The sequence below is a fragment of the Mirounga leonina genome, unplaced genomic scaffold, assembly GCF_011800145.1.
Source record: "Mirounga leonina isolate KUSES-001 unplaced genomic scaffold, KU_Mleo_1.0 Mir_94, whole genome shotgun sequence".
Taxonomy (NCBI): domain Eukaryota; kingdom Metazoa; phylum Chordata; class Mammalia; order Carnivora; family Phocidae; genus Mirounga; species Mirounga leonina.
The window spans coordinates 50,317,267-50,331,802 of record NW_023270855.1 but is presented as its reverse complement, the minus strand read 5'-3'; the positions used below and the strand labels follow the sequence as shown (position 1 = coordinate 50,331,802).

General features: G+C 56.5%; 4 protein-coding genes across 5 annotated transcripts; 2 read left to right on the top strand and 2 right to left on the bottom strand.

Annotated features, from left to right (window-relative positions):
• Positions 1-397: 397 nt before the first annotated feature.
• WDR83OS (WD repeat domain 83 opposite strand) lies at positions 398-1,834 on the bottom strand. Its single transcript, XM_034998057.1, has 4 exons — positions 1,710-1,834; positions 1,487-1,592; positions 872-969; positions 398-780 (listed from the first exon to the last, which is right to left on the bottom strand). The coding sequence occupies exons 1-4, from the start codon at positions 1,757-1,759 to the stop codon at positions 714-716; spliced, it is 321 nt and encodes a 106-aa protein (XP_034853948.1). The 5' UTR covers positions 1,760-1,834; the 3' UTR covers positions 398-713.
• A 43-nt stretch (positions 1,835-1,877) lies between these two features.
• WDR83 (WD repeat domain 83) lies at positions 1,878-6,108 on the top strand. The gene is made up of 9 exons (XM_034998056.1): positions 1,878-2,249; positions 2,327-2,447; positions 2,530-2,635; positions 3,093-3,141; positions 3,216-3,342; positions 4,277-4,344; positions 4,436-4,544; positions 4,621-4,735; positions 5,807-6,108. Exons 1-9 carry the CDS (start codon positions 2,147-2,149, stop codon positions 5,954-5,956), a joined length of 948 nt encoding a protein of 315 aa, XP_034853947.1. The 5' UTR covers positions 1,878-2,146; the 3' UTR covers positions 5,957-6,108.
• Positions 6,004-9,805, bottom strand: DHPS (deoxyhypusine synthase). Its single transcript, XM_034998055.1, has 9 exons — positions 9,476-9,805; positions 8,789-8,953; positions 8,247-8,368; positions 8,068-8,164; positions 7,902-7,988; positions 7,306-7,411; positions 7,126-7,229; positions 6,297-6,422; positions 6,004-6,212 (listed from the first exon to the last, which is right to left on the bottom strand). The coding sequence occupies exons 1-9, from the start codon at positions 9,680-9,682 to the stop codon at positions 6,117-6,119; spliced, it is 1,110 nt and encodes a 369-aa protein (XP_034853946.1). The 5' UTR covers positions 9,683-9,805; the 3' UTR covers positions 6,004-6,116.
• GNG14 (G protein subunit gamma 14) lies at positions 9,709-14,224 on the top strand. 2 transcript variants are annotated; one of them, XM_034998059.1, is made up of 4 exons: positions 9,709-10,262; positions 10,461-10,539; positions 13,871-13,963; positions 14,046-14,224. In XM_034998059.1, exons 3-4 carry the CDS (start codon positions 13,871-13,873, stop codon positions 14,169-14,171), a joined length of 219 nt encoding a protein of 72 aa, XP_034853950.1. In that variant the 5' UTR covers positions 9,709-10,262; positions 10,461-10,539; the 3' UTR covers positions 14,172-14,224. The 2 variants fall into 2 exon arrangements, with proteins under 2 accessions (XP_034853950.1, XP_034853949.1); XM_034998058.1 differs by lacking the exon at positions 10,461-10,539.
• The last annotated feature ends 312 nt before the right edge of the window (positions 14,225-14,536 follow it).

Genomic DNA, 14,536 nt, shown 5'->3' with positions numbered 1-14,536 from the left:
GCCTTCAGCTCAGATCATGATCCCAGGGTCCTGGGATTGAGCCCCGCATCAGAGAAACGGGAGCCTGCTTCTCCCTCTCCCTCTGCCTGTTGTTCTGCCTACTTGTGTTCTCTCTCTCTGTGTCAAATAAATAAAATCTTCAAAAAAAAAAAAAAAAGAAAATGAAAATGAAAACCTACATTCCTCAGGTCAGCAGAACCCATCTGCTGAGTTGCCAGAAGACAGGGATCACTGTCCTGCCTCTGGCAACTGACTTAAGTCACAAGGCTTGTGAAATAAGCAAGTGAACGACCAGAAGGCTCCAGGCTAAAGCCCCAACAAAGGCCTGAGTGGAGGATCTGGAGCCCTTCCCCCAACAGGAAGAGCACCGGCAATGCCCAGGAGAGAGGTCCCAAAGAACAGCCAGAATGCAAAACTTTATTAATAATTAACTGGTTTCAACAAAAAAAACGAGTGGATACACGTAGAAACATGGACAGCATCTCCCCCAGCAGCAGGCAGGGTGGGGAAGGCAGGCAGGAGGGGTAGGCCTAGGGTATTCCCCTCTGCCCAGCAGAAGTGGAATCCCAGGTAAAGGGTCAGGTTCCCTCCATCCAGCTGTGAGTCCTGAGACTACCTCATTCAGGGAAGCCCAGGACACCAGCTGAGGGCAGAGGCTGAACAGCCAGGGGCCAGGCCTGGGGGAAGGTGTACAGAGTAGTCCTAGGCTGACTTCACCAGGGGGGCGTCATGGGCTGAGGGTTCTGCAGATATGACATCACCACGGCAGAGATGGACAGCCTGAGACAGGAGAGAAGTGTCAGGCCAGGATGGGTAGGCTTGGGTCCCCCTCTCCCACTTAGGAGTCCTCCTTCTCTAGGCCTAGACTCACATGAAGCTACTCATCATCTGTTTAGTGTCCTCAGAGCTCCGGGAGTTGGCAAAGCTGATGAAGGAGCAGTAGACAGCCACCCAAGCACACCACTTCAGCTGGGGAAAGGCAGGTGGATGGGGGTATTCGGTCAGTGACAGGCACACCAATGAACCCCCCATAGGGGCATTCCCAGGCACGGGTTCCAACCCACTGATTCCACCCGACGCAGCTTGGACCTTATCCCCAAGAATCCCTCAGTCCCATTCCAGGTACCCAGTTTCTCGTCCTACTCTCTTGGCCTGCGTCTCTGTCCGCACCACATACTCTCAGGCCTAAGAAGACTGGCCTTTGACATAGCTCGTGATGCTAAGAACCCCATCCTTTCTCCACGAGTCCCCTCCAAATTACTTTAAAACCTGGCCCCACCTTCAGACCGACCTCCCATGTACTCACCCTGACCCCTGGCCTCCCTCCTGGCTCTGGCTTTCTCCGCCCGGCAACACCGCAGCCCCGCCCCCGGCCAGGCCCACGCCCCGCCCCCTCAGCGTCAGCCCCGCTTCATTCCGAATCGGCTCCCCCCACCGGCTTCGCTATCAGGCGGAGCTACGCCAAAGGAAACTCAGCGCCGCCCACCTTGAGCATGAGGCCGCACATGCTGAAGATCATGCCGAGGAGGTTCATGTAGTCCGGCGTCGGGTCGTCCAAGGCCGGGTTACACTCGCTCGGCGGGGGCTTGTACCTGCGACAGGCTCAAGGGTCAGAGGCACTCAAAGTCCCGCCCCCCGAAATGGACAAGGGCTTCCCTGGGCCTCGCCCCACAACCCGAGCCCTGTCCCCGTGACGTTGGGGTCCTCACCTCAGCACTTTGTTCGGCCTTCGTGGGTCCGACATATTGTTAGTGGACATGGCAGGTCGGAGGTCGCGCCTCTTCCGCTACGGGAGTTGCAGCTTCCGGCGCGGAAACGGAGGGTGGCTTTTAGAGTAGCACCCACAGGCTTCGAACTTCCGTTCCCAGCGGCGGGGGCTAGGACTCCTCCCAGCCAAGGGACAGAGAATTAGAAGAGACCAAAAATGTTCCTTGAAAATAAGAAGTGGGGAAAGAAACCTAGAAGCTGGAATCAGGTTTCAATATTCCCCGCACTGTCCCGAAAAAAGCCGCACATTTGAACCGGAAGTGAGTAATAGGAAGTAGACTACGGAAGACAATACGGTTACATCCAAGCGTGGGTTCCGAGGGTTCGGAATCCTCTGTGCAAACCGGTGTCAGGCGGCAAGGAAGGGGTCCCGAAGCAAATGGCTTTCCCTGAGCCGAAACCACGGGGCCCGGAGCTGCCGCAAAAACGGGTGAAGACGCTGGACTGCGGGCAGGGGGCAGTGCGAGCTGTACGATTTAATGGTGAGCTCCCTCTTCATTCCGGGTCCTCCTATCTTCTGAGGTCCGAAGCCCTATAACCCCTTCCTGGTGTTCCCCAGTGGATGGCAATTACTGTTTGACGTGCGGCAGCGACAAGACCCTGAAGCTGTGGAATCCGTTGCGAGGGACGCTACTGCGGACGTACAGTGGCCACGGCTACGAGGTGCTGGACGCGGCCGGGTGAGCCGGGGGCCAGGCCGAGATACAGGTGCAGAGATTGGGATCTGAGGTCAGCACTGATCTTCCCTCCTCTGCCCTCCAGCTCCTTTGACAACAGCAGTCTGTGTTCCGGCGGCGGGGACAAGGCGGTGGTGCTGTGGGATGTGGCATCGGGGCAGGTCGTTCGCAAATTCCGGGGCCACGCGGGGGTGAGTACAAACAAAAAGAGGCCTCATTAGAGCGTGGGTGGAAGAGAGGACCCACATTATCGTGTAGGTGGTGACAGGAAACCCTTCCACCCCTACCCATTACAGAGCAAGGCTCCTTTCCCCATGGCCCAGCATGCAGTTTTCCCAAAACCTTTCACCTCCTCTATCTCTAGCCTTTACTTTTTTTTTTTTTAAGGTTTTATTTATTTATTAGAGAGAGCAGAAGGGGTGGGGCAGAGGGAGAGGGAGAAACAGGCTTCCCGCATAGCAGGGATCCCTATGTGGGGCCCGATCCCAGGACTCTGGGATCATGACCTGAGCTGAAGGCAGACACTTAACCGAATGAGCCACCCAGGCGCCCCTCCTTTGCCCTTGCTTTAACCTGCATCCGGAACCCTGCCTTTATCCCAGTCCTCCAAAGTCCAGCCTCCTCTGAGTGGCAATCCCTGTTTCTCAGAAGGTGAACACGGTCCAGTTTAATGAAGAGGCCACAGTCATCCTGTCTGGTGAGTCTGGAGCCTAGGCAGGGTACTGCCCCTGTGGCCCAAACCCGACCTCACCTTCATGTTGGCCCTTACAGGCTCTATCGATTCCAGCATACGTTGCTGGGACTGCCGATCGCGGAGGCCTGAGCCAGTGCAGAGGCTGGACGAAGCCAGGGATGGCATATCCAGTGTGAAGGTGTCAGACCATGAGATCCTGGCAGGGTGAGTGGAGCCAGGACCTCACCCCTCCCCCGGTGCCACTGGGGATCACCACTGCCTCGCTACTTCGATTAAAATCTACTCTTCTCACCTCAGCTTACAAGGCCCTGCACAGTGCTCTCTGCTGATCTGTTAGGTTTTATTCATTCCAGGTCTCATTTTTCTTACTATGCCAAGATGCTCTCACCTCAGGATCTTTGCAATTGCTCTTTCTCTACCTGGACTCCCTTTCTACTTACTCAAAGTGTTTTTGAGCTCTCTGGCATACCACTTTTTTAGTCAGTGAACATACAGCAGTTAATGAAATAGGGAAAAGTCTCTGCCCACATCAAGTTGATATTCTAGTTGCAAGAGGCAAACAATGAAAATTCCCAAGCAGGGCTGCCCGTTTGTTGCCACAACCCAAAGGAGTGCCATTCCCACTGTGGTGGGGGCGGGGGGGTAAGTTTGGACTGCCCAGCCTGTTGGCTGGTCCCTTCCCACACATCTTCTCCTGGACCACACGTTTATCTCCTTATCCTTCAGGTCCCAGTTTAGAGGCCACCTCCTTGGGGAGGCCTTTCTAGATTACTCTCAGTCAGCAAGTCTCTATGATGGCAGAAAGTGCTCCTGGCTTTGTCGCAGCCGTGTCCCAAGGACTAGGCCAGAGAGGATGCTCAGTGCATATCAGAAACCAATGGAGTAGGTCCTCATTGGCCCTGGGTGTAAGTCTCAAAGCCAGTGCCTTGGAATTCCACTGAAAAATTCATTTCAATGTTTATTTTCCATGGGTAGCCATAAGTGTGAGCATGACAGCGAAGGGTGCACAGGAAGGGCAAGCCCACCTCCCTCCCCACCCCCCCGCCAGGGTCCTGGCAGGGTCAGGGAGAGTACAGGGACTGGAGCCATGGACCTACTGGCCCCAGTTGATGCTTCAGCTGGATCCATCCTCTTGCAGCTCCGTGGACGGCCGGGTGAGGCGCTATGACCTGAGGATGGGGCAACTCTTCTCAGACTATGTGGGCAGTGAGTGTGGCAGGGCTGTGGGGCGGGCAGGGCAGGTGGGGGGCAGCAAAGGGGGCCCCAGCTTCACCCACCTGCGCCCCTCCCCCCCCAGGCCCCATCACTTGTACCTGCTTCAGCCGGGACGGGCAGTGCACCCTGGTGTCCAGCCTGGACTCCACGTTGCGGCTTCTAGACAAGGACACAGGGGAGCTGCTGGGCGAGTGAGTCCTTGGGGTGGTGGGGCCCCTCCCCTACCTCTGCTAGGACCCAAGCCCTCCTGATCCCACCCACCCCCAGGTACTCGGGCCATAAGAACCAGGAGTACAAGCTGGACTGCTGCCTGAGCGAGCGTGACACACACGTGGTCAGCTGCTCCGAGGACGGGAAGGTGTACTTCTGGGACCTGGTGGAGGTGAGCCTCCTCACCCCGACTCCTTACCAGGCTGCCTGCTCTGTCTCAGGCAACTCCCTAGCAACTCCCACACCTGCACAAAGGGATGCTATTAGAGCTGGGGGCTTGGAAGAGTGAGTGAGAAAACAAAGCAGGAAGGGCATTCCTGGCAAAGGGAACAGTGTGTGCTAAGGCTTGGAGGTGTGGCACACTTGGGTCAGGGGACAGAAGGACTGTGGGATGGCAGCAGCAACAGGGCCACAGTAAGCAAGCTCAGCTGACCATAGGGACTGACCCTGGGGGGAGTGGGGCCGACAGCCACATCTGACCCCAGCTGAGATGGGGCAGTAGTTCGGAAACCCTGAGCTACCTCTGAGCATCCCCATGGTTTCTAGTCCCAAACCCTGTGAGCCCTGTCCTGCTGTGTCTCGGCCTGGTGGGGAGGTCAGGCTGGGAACAGACTATTAGTCTGGCCTCATGGGGTCAGGGCTGGGGCTTGACCAGGGAAAGTAATGCCCCTAAGAGGATGGAGGAAACTGGGGGAGACTTGAGGGCCCAGCTCTCTCTGGCAACTAAGAATGCGCCATGTTCCGCCTACTTCTCTAGAGTCTGTCAGACTGAAAGTCACTCTCAAGGGGGCAGTGCGTGGAGGGACATTTTTGAAGTGGGAAGAGCAATCGGGGGCAGGCTTGAGGGACCGAATGTGTTGAGCGGTGACTGTAAGCTGATGCACGAAGTGAGCACAGAGGCTGCCCAGTGGGCCCCTGGAGCCCGGACAGCGGCAGGGTGGAGAAGCCGGGAACGGACGGGACAGGATCGGAGCAACGTGGTGGCTGTGAATGCAGATCCGATGTGGTCTAAAGGCTGGGCCAGGAGCACTTGCCGACAGATAAACGGGGTGGGAAGCGTGAAAGAGGAAGACTTCCAAGATGTTCAGCCTGAGCCACACGTGCTCCAAAGGATGGAGCAACTCAGGGCTTCATTTTGGGGCAGCTGAGGTTTGCAGTGCCTGGGAAGCCATTAGAGGCGGGTGGCTGAAGGTCAGCAGAGAGGGACGCACGGATACCCACTGCCCGCCCCTTCCCTCCACAGGGTGCCCTGGCACTGGCCCTGCCCGTGGGTCCAGGTGTGGTGCAGTCACTGGCCTTCCACCCCACGGAGCCCTGCCTGCTGACCGCTGTGGGGGGCAGTGTCCAGTGCTGGCGGGAGGAGGCTTATGAGGCTGAGGGTGGCACCAGCTGAAGGTGGGGACCCACTGCCGCCAAGGACACGGACACAGACTCAGCAGGATCACAGAGACCATTTATTCTAGACACGAGGCTGATCGAGGAGGGAGGGAGGGGTTGGGTGTGCAAGCTAATAAATAGAGGCGAGGGGGGACTTCCCTGGAACCGGTAGCCACTCAGTCGTCATTCTTCTCAGGCACAAAGGCATCTCTCCTCTGGGCAAAGGTTTCAGCCACAAGCAGGGGGAAGACCAGGGAGGCGTCAGCATAGACCTGCAGACGGGACCTGGGTGAACTACAGGGCCTGTGGCTGCGCTCTGGGAGACTCTGCGCCCCAGCCAGCTGACCAGCCCTCACCTTGACAGGCTGGGCGTCCACCCGGATCTTGCCCCAAGACACCGCTTCGTCCGGCCTGGCGCCAGAGTCCGAGCCATCAAACTCCTGGGCCGTGTTGATGTAGACAGAGTAGTCGGCCCCATTCCGCTGTGGGGAGGGGCAGGGTGAGCTGGTCAGCCAGTCACTGCACATGGGGGTCGGCGCTGGCTGCAGAGGCTGAGGGCTGCGTCCTGCATGCCGGGAGCCCGTAGTGGCCCCTCCACAGGAAGGGCCCCACATCAGTGCGTGAGCAGAGTGCGAGGTTGGGGGTTGGTAGGGTTGATGGGCAGAGCTGCCCCAAACCCACCAACTAGGGAGCAACAACTCTCCCACAGCTACTCAGCAGGGGCTGCCACCACATACAAAGACTCCCACCCTGGTCTGGCCCCATCATTCCTCCCGGACCAGCCATTTGTTCAGAGAGGGCGCCTGTGAGCACGCAAGTGGCCGCCCTGGAAGCCTGGCTCCAGCTGCTGGTCGCCTCCCGCTCCCCTTCACCGGCTTGCTAACTGTCCCTGGACTTCATTCAGGCACCTCAGAGCCTTTGCACTGGCCGTTTCCTCTGCTCACCCGGCTGTCTTTCCCAGAACCTTGTTTCTCTTGCCATCATGTCATCCGTTTTTTCCCACAGCAGTTAACTGCCACGTGACCTGCATGTCACTTGTTCGCTGCCTGTCTCCCTGACTAGAACATCAGTCTAGGAGGACAGGGATCCTGGCCTGTCTAGTCCACAGTTGTCTCCCTGGCACATGGCATAGCCCTAGCGCACATACCACCCTCACTAGGGACCAGGTACTCTGTCCCCACTCACCATGAGGTTGGCGTTGGCAATATGATGCTTGACCAAACCCCCGCCCAGGATGATCATGCCAGTGCTCTTGGCAAAGATGGCCTGTGTGTTGATGAGCCGCACGTCTGGGAGAAGAGTGCTGGGGTCAGGCTACGGACCCAGCCAGCCCTCCTCCCCTGCTCTGTGGCCCCAGCACCTCACCCTCGACGATGTCCAGGACCAGGCCGGGGTTCTTGTAGGAATGGAAGAAGATCATGTCACCCAGGGAGCCGTCAGTGAGCGCTGGGCTCAACACAGGGATGTTGTTCTGGGGGACAGCAAGACAAGAGTGACTGGAGCTCAGAGCCCAGTGGGGGCAGGCTGGTCCCCATCCCAGCGGCATCCCCTCCTCTGCCTGATTCTGGGCAGAGTGCTTACGTTGTCTGGGCCTCAGTTTCCTCAACTGTAAAATGGAGACAGCAACAGCACCGCCCTCACAGATGAAGAAGCATATGTGATGAAACCAGACAGAACACAAAGGATCGTGTAGCTCTCACTACTCTGACCACTGGACCTCCGCACTGGAGGAGCATGGGACCCATGGCACCCCCCCAACTGATCCCAGGTGGTCTAGGAGTAGAGCCAGGATACCAAGGTCACACTCAGCGGCTGTGGAGCCTCAGACAAATTACCTAACCTCTGTGTCGGGTTCCTCACCTAAGAGTGGAAATGATGACTTGGTTCTCCAGGGGGCGATGAAGGTGAAACAAGCTAATATGTGCCAAGGCCTGGTATCCGTGCCCCACCCAGCCCCTCACCTTCTGGGCCCAGTAATACACTGATTCTGGGTTGTTGATCTCCTTGCCCAGGCGGGCAATCATCTTGGAAGGTGTCCACTTCACACCCTAGGAGGAGACATTGGACTTCAGCCTGCAGTGCCTCCCGACTCCTACCACGCTGGCCCCCAGGTCGCTCCTGCCCCACCTCCGTGTTCTGCTCCAGCACCATCTGGTCCAGAATGGGCATCAACCAGTCCTCAAACTTGCAGTAATTGTCATTGGGCACCAGTAAGTTTCCAATCCTGTGAAAATGAGGCACGTGGGCATCAGGCCCCAGGACCCTCCGCCCACCTCCTTTGCCCAGCACCACTCAGGGCCCCCAACCTGTTGATCCCGTTCTCACGCAGCTCCTTCCCCCTGAGACTGAAATCGCCCAGGTACGTGGGTGCCAGGCACTTGATAAAATCTTCCTCCACACCGCCAGCTGTGGTCACTAAGACGTCCACCTGCGGCCACAAGTCAGTGAGGTTAGCCCAGGAAGAAGGGCCCTGCCCTCATCCCAGGTAGGGCTCCTAACTCCCAACACTAACCCAGTGACCCTTGGAGAAAGCTCTACTGCAAAACAAAAGTAGATCGTGTCCCTCTGCTTAAAATGACCCTGTCTAGGGGGGTGGGGGGATGGGTTAGCCTGGTGATCAGTATTAAAGAGGGCACGTTCTGCATGGAGCACTGGGTGTTATGCACAGACAATGAATCATGGAACACTACATCTAAAACTAATGATGTAATGTGTGGTGATTAACATAACAATAAAAAATTAAAAAAAAAACCTGACCCTGTCTCCCTGTGTCATTTAAATGACCAATAATTTTATTGCCCCCATAAGACCTAGAGAGGCCAAGACCACAACCGCACCAGGTCCCCACCATGTTGTGCTGCACGAGGTAACGGATGGTCTCACGGATGCCTGAACTGATGAGATTGGATGTGTAGCCCAGAAAGATGGTGCAGCCAGTAAGTGGGCGGTGGCTCTTGGTCAGGTCTGCATGGTGGTCTTCATCCTGCGACAGCGGTTCTAGTTTCTTCTCTATCTAGGTGTTAAGGGCAGGGTCAAGTTACCCTCTGGCCCCCAAGCCCTAGCCCCTACCACTTCTACCTGGAATACATGGGGCCAGGGAACGAACGCCCCCTGTGCAGGCTCTGACCCCCAACCACAGCCCAAATCTCAGGGCACACGCTCAGGTTTTACCCCCTTTCAAGGAATCGCAGAGCACGACCTTTGTAGGCCCGGTCCCCTTCTCCATCCGAGCCTGACTTAGGTTCCTCAACCGCACCGTTCAGAACACTTTCACTCGTTACCTACGACCCGCCTCCTATCTAGAATCAGTCCCAACTTCATCCTGATTGTAGGATGTTTCGGGGATGAGGGGACGACGTCCTCTCCCCAGCACAGAAACTGCCGCCCAGAATGGGCCCGGCCTCTCTCCACCTATTGGACCGCCCAACACAGGACGCTCCTCCTTCACAAGGGAGCCCCGCCCCCTCCAAGTACTGCATTGCCGCTACTCTAGGCCACACCCCCTCAATCCAGGAAGTTCCGCCCCGGGCTTCACCATGGCGTTGACTTGCTGCACTGCGCGCCCGAAGTTGGTGGCCTGGAAGCCAGTGGTGCCGAAGGCCTCCAGTAGCGCACGGTAGTCCACGCCGCGGTTGAAGTCGTAGCCTCGGACTTGGGAGCTCTCGGAGGGCAGCGCCGAGCTGTGCTTCAGCACAGCGGCCAGCGCCGCCGCGGGTGCCTTCCCCTCCGGAGGACCCTCCATGTTCCAGCGGCCGCACTCCCAGATCACAGCCGCCCAGGCCAGGCGTCCAGCGGCCTCCAAACGCACTAAGCCTCGGCACGCGCTTCTGTACGACAGTGCAGGAAGTAGGGCTCGGGAAAACCTGCAGGAGGGGACGGGAAGTTGCTTCGTCACATGACCCTCTTTCATTCCCATAATCCAGGGCGCGGCCATGTTTGCGCGCGCGTTCCGTAATACGGAAGCCGCGAGGAGCCGTTATTCCCTGTCTCGTCTTGACAAGCCTGAGATGAATGAAGATTCCTACTTTCACTGCCGCCTGCTGGAGACCCACCGCGTTGCGCGGCGCTTTCCTATTCGTTTCTGTCCCTTTGGGGAAGGAGGAGGATGGCTTCCTAGACGTCGCCCTTGGACAGGATTCGAGTCATCAGGAAATGTCAGATAGTTTCTGCCCCTGAGCGTCTCTCGTCAAATGGTTTAGTGATCGCTGTCCGTACCTCGCAGGTCTCCAGAGCCTCCTCCACATGCTGCGTAACCCTCTGGTCTTCCCCGGGCTGTTGCAGCTGTCACTTCTTCTGGGAAGCCTTCCCTGACCTTCCTCTGGGTAAGGGACCTCCCCTGGGACCCAAGGCTGACCTCTCTTTCCCTCCAGCAAGACTGTGAGACCCTCGAAGGTGGGGTCTGTATCTCATGAGTCCTCCTAGCCCTGCACAGGGTCTGGTCCGGGGGGAATTTTTTAACCAGGTATTCTACCATTTATGGAGTCTATACTGTACGTTGGGCTCTGTGTTTGGCGCTTCAGATTTATCGGTGAAGGAGATGCAGACCCTGCCCTCCTGGAGTCCACAGTTTGGGGAGCTAGAAAGCTAACAACGATAGTGGTAAGTGCTATTGAGGATTCAAAAATGATGATGTGTCTTTGAGGTAGGGGTGGATGGAGGGGGAGGTGGCCTTATTTGCAGGGACAGGTGGTTGGGGAAGGACACCAAGGAGGGGACATTTGAGCCAAGGCCAGAAAGCCAAGAAAGGCCCCATTTGTGAAAATTTGGGGAGGCCATTCCCCACCATTGGGAAAGAGAACTGCCAGTGCAAAGGTCCTGAGGCCAGAGATTAGCCCACTTGATTGGAGGAAGAGAACATCCTTCTTGACATCTTTGACAGTCCCCACTTGGATCTCAAGCTCACCACCTCAGTTCCCACTCCTCCTAATCCTGATCTCCCTGCGGTCTTCCACATCTCATCAAAGAGCCCTCCGCTCAGCAAATAAGCCCTCGGTGCACCTAGTAGGCTCAACACTGGAGAATTGAGCTTGATGTCTCCCTTTTCTCTCACACCCACACCCATCCCTCAGCACCTCTAACAAGTTCTACCCACAAAATAGGTCCCAAATCCAGGTGCCTTTTTTTATTGATAGAATTTGACATATATTAGTTTCAGGTGTACAACATCATGATTGGGTATCTATCCAGGTGCTTCTCTCCATTCTCACAGCCTCCACACTGGGCTACCTTCCCTCCAGTCCCATCTCCCATCTGTGGCCAGAGAGCTCATGAAACAGAAGCCAGATAAATCATTCCTTTTTCAAACTCTCTTACGGTGGCTTCTCCCTAGGAGTAAAATCCTGTCCCACCACTTGCCCTCACTTCCTCCTCTCCGGTTACACCAGCCTCCTCGCTGTCCTAGAACTCACCAAGCTCGTTTCCTGACCAAGGGACAATGCCCCCACTGCTCCCGCTGCCTGAAAGACCCTCTTCTCCAGCTTCTTCTCCTCTGAGTCTCTAAATATTACCTCGTCCAAGAGGCCTGCTCTGACCACCCGATTCCACCCTTACTTTGCTTGTCATTGTCTCTCAAAGCACTTAATACATTTTGTTTGCTGTTGCCTGTCCCTCCCTGATGAGAACGGCCGCTCCATGTGGGCAGGATTGTCTGGTTTCACTGTTGTTTCTGTTACTCTGTGCAGTGATCACATACTGTGATCTCAGCAAATACACTGAATGGATGAATGAACCCACACAAGGGCATCAGGGTGATCCATCAGGAATGAAGGAGGGAAAGAGGTGGATAAATGAATTCAGGGGCTCCTGGCTGGCTCAATCGGTGGTGCTTGTGATTCTTGATCTCGAGGTTGTGAGTTTGAGCCCCACGTTGGGTGTAGAGATTACTTAAAGATAAAATCTGTTAAAAAAAAAAAAAAAGTGAATTCAGAGCAGGTAGAAGGTGCCAGAGCAGACAGTAGTAAGGAAGATGGGTTTATTCTAAGAGGCTGGGAAACCATTGGAGAGTTTTAAGATTTTTTATTTATTTGTCAGAGAGAGAGAGAGCACAAGCAGAGGGGAGCGGTAGGCAGAGGGCTCCCTGCTGAACAAGGAGCCGGATGCAGGACTTGATCCCAGGACCCTGGGGTCATGACCTGAGCCAAAGGCAGACGCTTAACCGACTGAGTCACCCAGGCATCCCAACCATTAGAGAGGCTTTTGTTTTTGTTTTTTTTAAGATTTTATTTATTTGACAGAGAGAGACACAGCAAGAGAGGGAACACAAGCAGGGGGAGTGGGAGAGGGAGAAGCAGGCTTCCCGCCGAGCAGGGAGCCTGATGCGGGGCTCGATCCCAGGACCCTGGGATCATGACCTGAGCTGAAGGCAGACGTTTAACGACTGAGCCACCCAGGTGCCCCCCAACCATTAGAGAGTTTTTAAAAAGGAATGAGAGACTCTGATTTTTTCCCCAATTTTTAAAAAAGCTTTTATTTTTAATCTCTACACCCAACGTGGGGCTCAAACTCACAACCCTGAGATCAAGAGTAGCACGCTCCACTGACTAAAGCAGTCAGGCACCCCACCAATTTTTTATTGTGGTAAAACATATATAAAATTTATTATCATCATTTTAAAGTATACAGTTCTATGGCATTAAGCACATTCGCATTGTTGTACCATCCATCTCTAAAATGTTTTCATCATCCCAAAATGAAACTCTGTCCCCATTAAACATTAATTCCCCGTCCCCCTCCCCCAGCCCCTGCCACCCACCATCTACTTTCTGTCTCTGGATTTGACTCCCCTAGGGACCTCACATAGACGGGATCATACATTATCGGTCATTTTGTGACTGGCTTATTTCATTTAACATACGTCCTCAAGGTTTATCCATGTTGCAGTGTGATTTATTTTTTACCAGACCCCACTGGCTGCCTTGAGGAGAATGGGGGCAGTGGGGAAGGGCAGAGCAGGGAAGATGAGGGCAGAGACGCCTGCGCTGGTCCAGGCCAGCAGAGATGGGAGCAGGACCTGGGACATGCCAACAGACATGGAGAGAAGTGACCAGACTGAGAACCTAATTTGAAGTTGACCTGATGGCTCCTGAGGAAGGATCAGATGTGGTGACACCAGAAAGAGAGGATCGAAGGAGTTGAAGATTTGGGCCAGGGAATTTGAGTGGATGGTGGTGAATTGGGGGGTAGAAGGTCTGGGAGAAGATAATCCCGAGTCCAGCTTTGGCCGAGCTAGGCGAGAGACCCCTGAGATCCCAGGATGACAGACTGAGGAGGCAGGAGGCTCTTCGGGTGGATCTGAAATCAGGGAAGGCTCGGGGACAGGGACAGAGGGAGCCATCAGCATAAGCAAGTGGATGGAGTTATCTGTGGATAAGATCCTGCGTGGTGAGTATAGACAGAGGGGAGAGGCAGGGCTGCCCCTGAGCCAAGGTACACTCTGGACGTGGTCGGGGGCAGAGGCCGGCAAAGGAAGAGTGTTGGGGGCCACTGGCAGAGGATCAAGCAGGTCAGTGAGAAGCCAGGGCCCCTCCGCTCGCCCAGCCAAGGTGACATGTGACACCAGGGCAGCCACTGGGCCCCCTGGGGCAGGGACCCCCTTAGCTGAGGCAGCTGCTGCTGCTGGTGACATTTCACTCCATGAGTGTCCTGGCTTCAAAGTCTCTGCAGGGGTGGGGGAGGGAACGGAGCGGGGCTGGAGAGGCCAGGCTGGCAGGGGAGGGAGCCAGGGCCAGGCTGCTGAGGACTAGCAGTCGGGCATCAGCCGGAGGGAGGCCTCAGCTGAAGTATGTGATCCTGACGGGTCGGGGTCCCGCCACCCCCGTCCCACAGTCCCCAGGGGGGGACACAGGAGGCAGTTAGGGGACTCTCGGGTAGCCGTACGGCTAGGGGTCGGGAATGGAGCCCACTGCCTGTGACCCTGCTCACTTCCCTGCAGATGTCCAGCAAGGGGGCCACCGGCAGCGACATCGGACAGGCCCGCCGGGCCGTGGAGCAACTGCGGATGGAGGCGGGCATCGAGCGCGTGAAGGTGAGGGCCAGGGTGGCACGGGCGTGTCTGGGCGAGGGGGCAGGCGGCCAGCCCTGGCCTGGCTGACCAGGCCGGCCTGCAGGTGTCCAAGGCGGCTGCCGACCTGCTGCAGTTCTGCACGGAGCAGGCCAAGAGCGACCCCTTCCTTGTGGGCATCCCAGCGGCTGCCAACCCCTTCAAGGAGAAGAAGCCCTGCGCCATCCTGTGACCTCCACGGCCCCGACCGCCCAGGAGGCCTCAATAAAAATGAAGTGAAGGATCCTCAGGACGTGGCTTGGTCAGGCTTCAGCGGGGGCAGAGGGGGCCTGCCCCCCGTCCCCCACCGACTCTAGGGTCCTGGCCCCAGCAGCACACACATCCTGCACCCCCGGATGCATGAGCACGCACCTCCCCGCCCCCGTGGGGTAGCCTTAGCAGATCCCCTTGCCCACCGCACAGACACACCCAGGGTCAGAGCCCCAGTCTACGTGCCAACACGCATCACACATGCCTTCCTGTGTCACACACGCGCACACACACAGGCGTGCCATTATACAAACGTGTGCACATCCTCGAGAGCCGCCTCCTTCCTCG

What these genes read in the sequence shown, in the direction of transcription:
- WDR83OS (XM_034998057.1), bottom strand. Translation starts at nt 1,759, where the DNA reads ATGTCCACTAACAATATGTCGGACCCACGAAGGCCGAACAAAGTGCTG. An exon ending in AGGCCGAACAAAGTGCTGAG is followed by an intron (nt 1,593 to 1,709) that starts GTGAGGACCCCA and finishes AGCCTGTCGCAG; the next exon opens with GTACAAGCCCCCGCCGAGCG. An exon ending in CAGATGATGAGTAGCTTCAT is followed by an intron (nt 781 to 871) that starts GTGAGTCTAGGC and finishes CTCCTGTCTCAG; the next exon opens with GCTGTCCATCTCTGCCGTGG.
- GNG14 (XM_034998058.1), top strand. Translation starts at nt 13,871, where the DNA reads ATGTCCAGCAAGGGGGCCACCGGCAGCGACATCGGACAGGCCCGCCGG. An exon ending in CGGGCATCGAGCGCGTGAAG is followed by an intron (nt 13,964 to 14,045) that starts GTGAGGGCCAGG and finishes GCCGGCCTGCAG; the next exon opens with GTGTCCAAGGCGGCTGCCGA.
- WDR83 (XM_034998056.1), top strand. Translation starts at nt 2,147, where the DNA reads ATGGCTTTCCCTGAGCCGAAACCACGGGGCCCGGAGCTGCCGCAAAAA. An exon ending in CTTCTCAGACTATGTGGGCA is followed by an intron (nt 4,345 to 4,435) that starts GTGAGTGTGGCA and finishes CTCCCCCCCCAG; the next exon opens with GCCCCATCACTTGTACCTGC. An exon ending in ACAGGGGAGCTGCTGGGCGA is followed by an intron (nt 4,545 to 4,620) that starts GTGAGTCCTTGG and finishes ACCCACCCCCAG; the next exon opens with GTACTCGGGCCATAAGAACC.
- DHPS (XM_034998055.1), bottom strand. Translation starts at nt 9,682, where the DNA reads ATGGAGGGTCCTCCGGAGGGGAAGGCACCCGCGGCGGCGCTGGCCGCT. An exon ending in CGTGAGAACGGGATCAACAG is followed by an intron (nt 8,165 to 8,246) that starts GTTGGGGGCCCT and finishes TCATTTTCACAG; the next exon opens with GATTGGAAACTTACTGGTGC. An exon ending in TGGACGCCCAGCCTGTCAAG is followed by an intron (nt 6,213 to 6,296) that starts GTGAGGGCTGGT and finishes TCCCGTCTGCAG; the next exon opens with GTCTATGCTGACGCCTCCCT.